At 36.2% G+C, this 12,628-nt stretch overlaps 1 protein-coding gene across 1 annotated transcript in view; it reads right to left on the reverse strand.

Moving 5' to 3' along the window:
• Positions 1-12,628, reverse strand: part of LOC125051686 — a 162,389-nt gene that overhangs the window by 115,354 nt on the left and 34,407 nt on the right. The window contains exon 3 of the mRNA XM_047652187.1: positions 11,714-11,816. Within this exon, the coding sequence (XP_047508143.1) occupies positions 11,714-11,816 (103 nt within the window). The remainder of the gene's footprint in view (positions 1-11,713; positions 11,817-12,628) is intronic.

Raw genomic sequence — 12,628 nt, forward strand, 5'->3', positions numbered from 1 at the left:
TTGGTATTGCGCTCTCAGTCTTGGTCTTGGTATTGGTCTTGCAGCAAGAGTCTTGCAAGTCTTGCGAGACTTACAAATACCTATTAGCCTATTGCTATTTATTGAACACGTTAGTTTAAATTAGTTTTATTTATTTAGTAAATTTATTTAATTATTTAGTAAAGACTATTGTCTTCAGCGATGATTTACTAACTAATAATAATTAATTTGTTTAATGGAATGGGATGGAAGAGTTGTAGAATAAAGACAATCTATGCAATTTAACATTTATTTAAATAAAAAAATTGCAGTACAGTACAGAATAGCATCGACATAATTAACTTCCATTAGACTTGCAAACGTTATACAAAACGAGTTCAAAAAGTTATAAGTACAAGTCAAAGCGTTTCCTTACACAAAAATTCTCCTAATGTACCTATGTAAATACCTATGTATTATTGTATCTACCTATAAATTGGTAAAGAAATGATATGAACGGCTCGCCAACATGCAGATATAAACCCCGAGAGGTTTTTGTTGTGTGGCTAAAACTAAATATGAATATGGTTGTTTTCGAATTAAAAAAAATTGGTTACTTTATATTAATTCTTTTGACCAAGAATTAATACAAAGTAACCACCTCGCTGATTCATCACTTAATCTATTTCTATGTTTTCTAATTACTAGCGATGCTTTAGAAAATAATCTCTCAGCAGGTACTGAAGTTGCAGGTATCGAAAGAAAATCACGAGCCATCTTGGATAAAATCGGATATTCCGTCTCATGCGTCCTCCACCACTCTAAAATGTCTTCCGAGCTGGCGGCTCTCGGTTTACTTAGATACTCCTCCAACTCGTCAGAAACTAAGCCTTGAAGACAAGATCCAGATGACGACGTAGAGGGACATGCATACAGTTTCTCAAAGTCTATTACATCTTCATATTCCTCATCCTCACATACTTTGTTTTCATTTCTTGGTAATTCTGGAGATTTAGACACCGAGTGTTGCTGTACGTGTAGACTTTTATATTCTTTATAAAGTTCATTAAATTTGTGCAGGCTTTCTGTTTTAATTTGCTGCCCCCATAATGTAATATCAAAAGTCTGAGCTTTGTGCCTTGGGTCTAAAATTAAAGTGGTACAGTAAATCCAGTTGCTCTTCTTATAATGTTTAAGCATTTTATCTCGGGCTGCTTGGAAACCTAAAATGAGCCTTTCATCCACTTCAGTTCGATTTGGTTTCTCATCTAATTGTTTTACCATTGATTCAATTTTATCAAGCAATAGATTGAATGATACAATGACTAGCGGTAATGTAACATATTTTTCTCCACCAAGTTTCGTTGATAAAAGTTTAAAGTTTATTAAAAACTTATGTATTTTTTCGAGTATTTGCCATTCCGTTTCTGTGATTTGAAAATCATTCAATTCGGTTACTGAAACGCATAATATGTTAATGCCAGGTCTCACTTTTAAACCAAATCCAATCATATCATGTGTGGAATTCCATCTTGTTGGACAGTCGAGTATAGGATTGAGATTTGATGGCACGCCAACTGCTTCACAAGCAGACTGGAACTTCCTCTTCAATATCTCGCTTCTTTTTATTTTACTGGAAATACTGCGTAATTTTGTAATACCTGTACGTGAGTCAGCAATATTTGGCACATATTCTTCATCTTCCTCAGTTTCGTCTTCATAGTCTTCATACTGCTGTTCTTGTTCTTTATTGTCAGTTTCAATGTGTAAAGCTAAGGTCTTTAGTAAATCTTGTACACCAAGGTTCAAAATGTGAGCAAAGCACCGGAAATGTTGATTGTCTGAATCAAAATGCAGCAGTTGTTTGCCAAGTTCACACATAAATTTGGTATTTGCAGTTGCGTTGTCCACCGTGATACCCTGTATTTTATTAATTATGCCATATTCCAATAAACATTCGTGGAAAATCGTTGCAATATCTAACCCAGTATGTCGACCGCGCGATGGTATAAAATCAAGGACTACAGATCGATACTTCCAGTCATTGTCTATAAAATGAATTGTGACCCCGTAGTAACTCCTACCAGCAATGGACGTCCATCCATCAATGGTAAATGACATTTTACATGAATATTGTTGTAGTCGATTTTTAACATTCGATTGTAGTTCTTCAAATCGCTCTTTAACTTTCCTTCTTAGTGTCGACCTTTTAGGAAATATCGTATTCGGGCATATCGATCGAAAATATTCCTGTGTATCTTCATCATCGAAAAATGAGAAAGGAAGATATTTTTTTACAATCCAATCAACTGTAGCTGTCATGAAGTTGTCACTTCGGTTTTCAGATACTGACTGAAATAAAATATTAAAATATGTGTTAATAATAGTAATAATAGGTACCTATTAAAATTTAAAACTATGAACATAGCATGATATCTATAAAAATATAATATAGGTACTAGAAAACCTAAACTATACCTAAACTAGCTTCGCATTTGAATAAATTACCTAGGTATAGGTCTGTACCTATATCTAGGTATCCTAGGTATACCTATAATCTGTATTATAATCGTGTTACGGAAAGGATATACTTAATGTACATACATATCAAAGGCACGGATTCCTATGGTGATAAGTGATAAGAAACCAATAAGGCAACATTTTTCAATACCTATAATTACCTACATAATTATTAATGTTTGTAAGTCTATACGTACACAAATCATTCATTACATAGGTACCTACGTCAGCTGATCGGTGTCAAATAGTGTCAATCAATTAATAATCGTCCCCGTAGAGCGAAAACACATTAGGTTGAAAAATGCCCAAATCGAGTTAACAATGCCAATAAAACTATAGTTTTTTCCCCTATTTAACTGTCTAACCGTCAATTTTGTAGGTATCCTAGTTTCCGATTTACAAAAAGTGAAAATTAAATAAATCTATTCTTTGGTCCTAATAGAAAATAAGAGAAATTACGAAATCATGTTAACTATTTTTTTATTTATCAAAAACTTACATAGCTTATAAAATAAAAGATTACCTAAGTTACTTTTAAATATTAACATTTTTAATTCATAGGAAGTGTAGAAGATTTTTTTTATATAAAAGTAGTTAGATTTTATACTATTATAAAACAAAATGTCTTTTAACTCTTAAGTTTTTTTTCATTATGTATATTTTGTATATCTACCAGTTAGTCGTAAATTACCCAAATCAAGTACATATAACATAAAAATAAACTCGATCTGAGTGAAAAATCACTAACTAGGGGCAAATATTAACTAATTCATAACTACATCGGATATTCTACAGAGAACAAATAACTAATTGGTTTTTTTTTTAGGTTTTCTCAGTAATAACTTAATCATCACTTTGGGTAGCTAACATTTTAACTTAATTTGATTTCCTTCAAAATGAAACTAAAAACATTAAAATATGGCATGACATGCTAAAGTTATGGCAATTTATATTTTTCAAAACTTTAACCCTCATTATCTCAAAACAGGTTTTTTGGACTTAATGAATTTTCGCTCTACGGGGACATATATTCATCCAAGAAACAACTCCGTATAACATTTGTTTTTCTGGTATTTTTATTATTATATTGATAGTTTTATGCCACAAAATAACAAATAATTGAACACATATTAGTTAGTACAAAATCGAAGTAGGTTTTGTAGCTTGGGAAATTGTTTTTTGTTTGTAGTAAAATAAACTTAAGTAGTGCCGCGGCTGCCTCAGTAATTAAGTAACTATGTACCTGCTTAAGTAGAGTACTTTATTTAGCTCACGGTTCAAATGAATGCAGATTCTAAACCAGATACCTACCTACCCTTTCTGTAACACGTAATACAAGGATACCTATACAAACACCCGTTTGTAGAAATAGAGATTAAAATCGTAAAAAAATTTAATAACTACGAACTACTAGAACGTCCACTGCTGGACAAAGGCTTCCCATTCGGGGTGTAGTTGCCCATAATTGCCACGCTGAGGACTACGTACTACTAAATAATTTATAAAAAAAAAATTTAAACTATAAAAAGTAAAGTAGGTATTTATGAAACACCCTAATTTGCATTGTTTTTTTTTTCATAAATTTACAAAAATAAAGTACCTACGAGAAACAGCTAGGTACTTTACTCTGGAAATTACTGTAATTATTAATTGGGTACCTAGTATTTACGTAACATATTTTTTTCTTACCTGTCTACTTATTGCAGTGGTTGTTAAAAACCTTGTGATATCTCCACTTTGACTTTGACTTAATGTTGGTTTTCTTACAGGAACAAATATTTGCGATTCCTTCCCGTGAAAAGATACTAGATGCTTTCTTAAGCCTGAAGTGTTTCTGTTTTTCATTTTTATTTCGACTTTCTTATGTTGGCACAATTTACACATACCAATTTGGGACGCATGAGTTATTTCGAAAAACTCGTCATATTTGCTTTTAAGTCTTTTAGATCTAATTCTGCAACTCTCACTACTCCGACTAGAGCTATTTGAATCTTCGTCACTCATGTCAAATTGTAAACATTCACTCCGAAAGTAATAAGGATTTAGAGTATCTAGCTAGGTAAATCGGCGAGAACAATAAATAAGATAGACTCGAAGCGGAACTCAATTGGAAATGACTGAAAATTATTTAAAAACTCATATTTATAAGCACAAGCCGAAGACCGACAAAGAAAAATGCGGCGTTCTTTGATAGATAGAATAAATCTTTGAAAGATTAAAAAACAGAAGTATCAGAATCAGAATCAGATAGGTTTTGTGCCTACGCAAAAATATAGTGCAGATAATAAATGCAAATAATATTGTTTATCACGTTCCTTTTTTATTGGAACTAGGCATGTTCCGTTAGGTCATGCCTCACGTCATGTAGGTACGATAGAAGTTGATAAACCGACACTTTAAATCTCGATTTTTGGAAGTGTGTGATTTTAAAACAAAACCCACGACGTCACTCATATTTGGAGTTTTTCCACGTTTCAAGTTTGTTTAAATTAACCCACTTCCAAATTTGCAGTGCAATGTCCTTTAAAAAGGTATAATAATAATATAAACTAGGTATATTGTTATTACAATTTTTTTTATAATATGCTTACGACTACAATCTTCCTTGCGAGGACAACATAATCTATTGGCGTCCGTTCTGAGCACCCGGAAACCTATTTTATTCTTTGGAACATGGGCAGTGGCGGCGACCTTTGACATGAAAGCGACGCGACGGCGGCAACACAAAGTCTAGGACTAAGGCGGACTAAATTTTTACCTATTTTGGTAGGGTTGTCAATGCTGGCATTAGCACAGAAAAATAAAATTAAGTAAACACAACGTTTTAACTAGGTATCTACGATAGAATATTTTTTCTACTAATTCCCTAAGTACTCAGTCTAAATATATTTTTCATAATTTGTTGTGTGTAATAGTGAACTCTAAATCTTACTTAAGAGCTTTTTTTAAAATAAACTTATGGAAAGCACTGACATGGCATATACAATTTTCAATCTTGCTGCTCACATTTTAGTACCTAGGTATATCACTCACTATCTATCATTTACCGATATTAACAATGATTATTTCGAAATTAAAATATTCGAAATTCAATAGATGCAATACCTACTTAGTTATTAATTATGATCTCGCCGGACAGCCAGTGTGAGAATGTATTTGTACAAGAAACTCAGAGCATTCAATTTATACCTACCTACTGCTGAGACATTTAATTTTATCCCCCTATACCAACCCTACCAAAATAGGTAACAATTTTGTGTGCCTCTGTCCGTACTCTTTGTCGGCAAATGCGGCGCTCAAACAGTGTCAAATGCTGTGATACACTTGTTGCAAACCGCGGCGTCTTTGTCGGTAAATTATCAAATAATTAGGTATATAATACACCGACCGACCAACAGTTTATTCGCAGAACGTCACATTTTCCCAATTAACCTTGAACCTTAATACTCTAGCGATAAAGTTGAAAATCTGTTAAAGAAATTTGACAGATTGTAGGAGCTCAATGTGCTGGCGTCTGTACCATAACATTGGCTGCCGTAGAAACTGTTACTAGACCTACTCGACTCGCTAGCTTGTTAGTTTTAAATTTTTCTGAATAGAAGAATAATATAAACTTTGAAACATAAGTAGCTACCTACATAATGTTTATATAATTTTGTTGGCTATAATTTTAAGCACATACCAACCTACGAGTACTAACGTAAAATCTGCACATTAGACATAAACAAGCATAATATATTATTATAGGTAGATACCAGCGTTGCCATACGTCCCGATTTTTTAATGAACATGAAATGCCCCGCGCGGGACATTTTTCCCGCTTTTTGGGGTTACTCAAGACACCACTGCCATGCTCAGAAATTGCACCAGCTCTTTTAACAGCTACCAAAAAAAGATACCAGGTATATCATATACTCATTCCTCAGATTTCTGACAATTATTTGAAACGCCATTTGTCTAATGATATGAATACTTTTTTTGGTTTAGTTTTGTTTTGTTTATTTTTTTTTTTTTATTAAGAAGACAAGTGTTTAACGATAGGGTAACTCTGATTTAAAATATCACCTTTAGTTACTATGTCCCGCTATTGACGAGAGATTCCCACTTTTTTAACTGAAAAAGTTCCAAAATCCCGCCTTGACAATAAAAAATCTGGCAACGCTGGCAGATCTGTGGTAGATCAACAAGGTATGAACTTTGCTAGAAAGTTATTCTAGGTACATTTACATCACATGGGATGATGGGAACAGATTTGTGAGTATTAACACGCTACCTACTTAATAAATAGTTGAAATATAATAAGTACTTACCTACCTAATCAATACAATACCTTTCAGGGTTCTTTCAGACGAGCGGCACGTTGCCAACTGCAGATACAACTGCAGCCCTTAGTTTAGTGTTATGACGATACCTACGGTTTTGATACTGGGGAACGTTTCTCAAAATCGGGATTTAATACAAATACCTACTTAATAATGCCCAAATCTCAGTTTGACTTAACTGCAAGACGCAAGAGTCTTGCAGGTTTAAGTATTGTCTTGCTCAAGTCTTGCAGGCTTCAGTCTTGGTATTGGTCTTGCTACAATAAGGCGGTCTTGGTATTGGTCTTGGTCTTGCAAAAGTGCAAGAACAAGACCAAGACTGCAAGACCAAGACCGATTTTGGGCAACACTATTTATAACCAATATGAGCGGCGTGTCAACACGTACAACTAACCACTTATGGGAGGGTGAGCCGTTTAGCGATAGAGACCCTTATGTAAACTGTCACAAGCACGTAGAGCTACCATATTCAAGTTTTATAACATTAGGGCATTTCCTAATTTCATTTCCCTTTCTAATCCTAATCCTAATTAAGTTTATTAGCTGTAGTTTGAACTTGACTGGACGTTTAGGGTTAGGGTTAGGGTAGAAGGACTCCTTTTTCCGCAATTAGACTCGTGGTTGGTCCGTTGTGCGTACGAGTCCTGGCTAATTTAGCCAGCCTAGCTCCTTCCAGAAGCACAGAAGTCTCCTGGGCACTTCACAGGCTTCCCGGAGCGACCTCACCGTTCCGAGGATTTTTTCACGTTGATTAGCCACAGCCTCGCATTCCAGGACTACGTGGGTGACTGTTTCTTCTGCGCTGAAACAGCCTCTGCACAGGGGGCTGTCTGTCGCGCCTAGGATAAAAAGATGTTTATTTAGGAGGCAATGACCCGTTATTGTCCCTATCATTATTTTAAGGTTGGTTCTATTTAAGTTAAGTAGTCGCTTTGTCAGTTGCGGGTTTACTGCTGGCAGAGCCACTTTGGACTGTCTGCAGGCCGCACCATGCGACCATCGTTGTTGCTGGAGTTCAGCGGATCTCTGGCGGATCCAGGTTCGCACCAGCGAGAAGGGCAGAGGAAGGAGCGGATACGGGCCAGCAGGCATCATTCCGGAGCCTCTTCTCGCAAGCTCGTCCGCAGCATCATTGCCGAGAGATCCACTGTGTCCCTTTATCCACTGTAAGGTAACCCTATTGGTTCGGGTTATAGCCTCCAGTGCTTCATGACACTCCAGTATTAGTTTGCTGTTGGTTTTTTTGTTTCCGAGCGCCATCAGCACGGATGCACTGTCGGATACGAATTTAATGCAAAAGTCATTAATCCCTAGCCGCTGCACGGCTCTGGCTGCTTCGGTTAAGGCGACACATTCACATTGAAAGATCGTGCTCTGTGTGCCCAAGGGTAGGTGTATGTTGATGTTGAGATCAAGAGAGAATATGCCAGCGCCTGAGCCAGACCCTGTTTTGGATCCATCTGTATATATACGTAGCTCATTCACGGTCGACCGGTCATGTTCCTCTTCTCTCAGTTGTATATGATATTTCCTGTTAAATATTAATTGGTTAGTGATTCTATCACAGGGCGCAGCAATAAGAGGTTGATACTCTGTTGCCCTGTTGAGAATCGCTGTGTGTGTACTGTAGTGATTTTTTCCCCATAGATCCAGTACCATAAGCCTGATAGCAGCCAGGGCTGCCTCCTGCTGTATGTGTAGGTCCAGGGGTAAGATCTGCAGGGCCATCTCCATTGCTGCGGTTGGTGTTGTTTTCATGCAACCGCTAGCAGCGGACAAAGCAAGCCTCTGGAAGCGTCCGAGTTTGGTAATTGCCGTTTGAAGTTCTGTTCTGGGCCACCAAACAAGGGCTCCATAGGCAAGCATTGGCCTAATTATGGCAGTGTATATCCATAATGTTATCTTAGGCGATAGGCCCCATTTCACGCCTAGCATCTTTTTGCATTGATAAAAGGCGATCGTTGCTTTGTTTAGTTTGTGTTCTAGATGTTTGTTCCAGAGCAGTTTACTGTCCAAAATCACACCTAGGTACTTGATTTCATTCTTGAGAATGAGTTCAGTGTTGAAGAGTTTCGGAAGTTTGTACGGTCCAAGAACTCTTCGGTTGGTAAAAAGTATTAGTTCTGTTTTTGATGGGTTGACAGATAACTCGTGCTCATTGCACCATCTCTCAATCACTTTGAAAGCTCGTCTCATGAGGTCGCATAAGGTGCTTTCAAAGTTCCCAGATATCAAGATTGCTATGTCATCAGCATATCCCACAGTGAAGAGATTGTCAGCGTTGAGTTTTGTGATTAGTTCATTAACCACAAGGTTCCACAGTAGCGGCGATAGAACACCTCCCTGCGGACATCCTCTGCTGACAATGCCTCGTGTTGTGGAGTTTACCGTGAACTGTATAGCTCGTTGTTTTAGCATGTTGTTTACCCATTCTATAAGGGTTGATGGTACTCCACATGACCTTAGTGCTCTGGTTATACTCGTGAAGTTTGTTTTGTCAAAAGCACCTTCGATGTCAATGAATGCACCAAGGGTTGACTGCTTTAACTTCAGGGAGTTGCCAATGCGAGACACGACGCTGTGGAGTGATGAGTCCGTTGATTTGCCCGAACTGTAGGCATGTTGATTAGGGTGTAGGAATTTGGATAGCGATACCCGGCTGCGTATCTCCAGGTCCCCCAGCCTCTCCATCGTTTTTAAGAAAAATGAAGTAAGGCTAATAGGCCTGAAGGACTTCGCTTGGGTATAGTCCTCTTTACCCGGTTTTGGGATGAATATGATTTTTACTTCTCTCCATTTCAAGGGTATGTATCGGTGGGCTATACAGGCTCGGAAGACAGAGACAAGATAGTCTACTATTAAGTTCCCACTCCATCTTAGTAGGCCTGGGAAGATGCCGTCCAAACCAGCCGCTTTGAATGGAAGGAAGGAGTTGATTGCCCACGTTACTTTTTCATTAGTGATTATTTTGTGAGCTACTTGCCAGTCTGAGCTGTCGGTGGCTCTCTCCGAGTATGGTTGCCAAGCCTGTTCGTTGGCAATTATGCAACCCGGAAAGTGTGTTGCCAGTAGTAGTTCACATGTTTCTGAATCAGTTTTTGTAAATGAATTGTCAGGTTTTTTAAGACAACCGATCGAGTGATTGGGCTCTCTGGAGAGGCATGATTTCACCCTGGTTGCCTGGTTGTTGGTTTCAATACTGGTGCAGAAGTGTCTCCAACACTCCAGCTTCCTAGTACGTAAAAGTTTTTTGAATCGCCTTCTCGCGACCGTGTACTTGTCCCAGTCGGTGGGTAACCGTGTGTTCACTGCTCTATTGAACAGCTTCCTGACCTACCGTCGGTGTCTCTCCAGTTCGGGGCACCACCAGTTATGTCTCCCTCCCCATCTTGGTATGGTAAGGGGACACGACCGTTCATAGCTTGTCAGGAGTAGGGACGTTAGGTTGTTTACATGTTTGTCTATTTGACTGGACGTTTATACATAGTATCTTTATAATTGGCATCTTCAAGTCATTTTCATAATCATATTGGTAATCTTGAAATGGGAATGTTCTTTTCCAATTAAATTATTTACTTTATTTTATCATTTGTGGATTTATGTGTGAAATTTAAATGTGGACAAAGAGTATTCAAAAATATTAATTTTTCATTTGTCCGTGTATAGAAGCGCTATTTTTAAAAATACAGTGTAAACTCTTTATAACGAATATCAAGGGTCCGAGAATTTTTTTACGTTATAGAAAAGGGTCGTCATAGGTAGGGAAGAATTTATGTATGGGTATTGGGTTAAACTAATTAAATTTAACTCATTGTTCCGTTATAGAGAATGTGTCGTTATAAAGAATGACGTTATAAAGTATTTACTCTGTATGTTAAGCTCGGAGCAATAGAATCGGCAACTATTGATAATTAATTTCCCTTGCCTGTTTAAGACAAAAGAAAAACGTTACAAGGGTTGATGGTGAATTTTTCCAACAAAGGATTAAATAAATTAAATTGTAAAAGCATTCATTGCGAATAAAGAATCGCGAGAACAGAAATAAATATTTTGATATCTCGGCGTTGTCAAACAAAACGATGTGAAAGCTGAGAACTAGTATTAACTCTACATTACATTCATTTACTCCGTTTTATCTTTGTTAACAGCTTTGGCAAATATACAGCCGCAATGAGCTTTATTGGTGATACATATAACATACAATAATGAAAATTACATTGTTCATATAAACTTCTTAAAAAACCAAAATTTGAACTGAAAGTTAAAAAGTGTTTCTTTAAACTTTAACATTTTATAATAGCACAATTAAATGTATTAATCGTTACATTATATACACGGGGCTTGAAGATTTTCTGAGGCAACATTTTGGATGTTGGTACCGTACAATTAGATTCGTAGATTTCATGATCATTAATATCGGTCCACGGACGGCTGAAGAATGCATATACAAAAAAAAGGGTGCGTGTACTTATGTACGCGCGTAAGAAGTTATACTTCTTTGGCATTATTAAAAATAGTTTTTGATTGCATGCAAATAATTAATTACAATTAAATAATCAAAGACTGGAAAAGAAGTCATTATAGTCAATAAAGTTCAGTTTACATTTGAAAAATTAAATAAATAAATATTTATTATAATTCTCTTACATTAAGTGTAACATAAATTCTATTATTATTCGAATGTTGTTTTTAAATTACGTCCAATGCCGTAGCATCTTTCGTGGACAAATTCATTCTGTTAATTTTGTGTCACGGTGCGCGCGCATCGTAAAATTTCACTCTCATCAAAATTTTCATAACGCGCCTAAAGAAGTATAACTTCAAAAACATTCAACTTTAACGGTGAAAAATACTTAGATGATTAATTAAAAGCAGTAGTTTTGGGACTGAAATTGTATCTTTAACAATATTACCTGGATGTGGCGCATGATGAGCGTGCTCTGTTGGCGGCGGCTGCATTGAGGAAAGGGCTGACAATGGCGTGTACCGAGAACCATCTTCCCGAGAACATCCTTCCTGTTAATATATTAGTATACATTTATATTTATTCATCAATAAATTTGTCCCTACAAGCGAATAAACAGCCCTAGACAATTACAATTATTACTATTTCATATTAAACTGAATTGTATTAGTTGAAGAAGTTTAGTGCGACATTCATCGTTTTAGCTTTTTTATTGTATTGTTCTATTATTTCAGCGTAAGGTATATATATTATTAGATCGCAGAATTATAATTATTTTATATTTTATTTTTAGATTTTATTAACGATTAACGAACTTTCACCCGCAAAATTGGTCAACCGAATGTAAAACGAAATACGCAATGACAGAGCCTTCCGTTCTATTGTCATTGGTTAATAGCATCTCTAGTTCAAAACACGTGACTCGCGATATGATACGTCCGTTTAACCAATCACAGTCGCAACATTACACCTTGCGTCTTTTGTTTTATATTCTACCTATCCTCCTTCCATAGAATATTCACAGAGATATGAAAGCTGATAATACAAACAACCCATACCACGAGCAACTCTGCATCAATTGTATTAGGTATAATATTATATAAGTATATTTTAAGCGTTAAAATCAAATAACACCGTGAAATTACTTTCTGCTCATACAAAGGAATAACAAGAAGAGTACGGATATTTAACATGTAAGACAAAACAATTACTGTCAAGGACATGCGTAATATCCTGTAGAATCATTATTTTTACGTTAAATGAGATTGAATCTTAACATAATAAGGCGAAGGTTGAAATTGATATTAAAAAGTGAACGATACAACGGATAAAGTCCCGAGGCATGTTTACGTCGAACTTACTT

The sequence above is a fragment of the Pieris napi genome, chromosome 8, assembly GCF_905475465.1.
Source record: "Pieris napi chromosome 8, ilPieNapi1.2, whole genome shotgun sequence".
NCBI classification, from domain to species: domain Eukaryota; kingdom Metazoa; phylum Arthropoda; class Insecta; order Lepidoptera; family Pieridae; genus Pieris; species Pieris napi.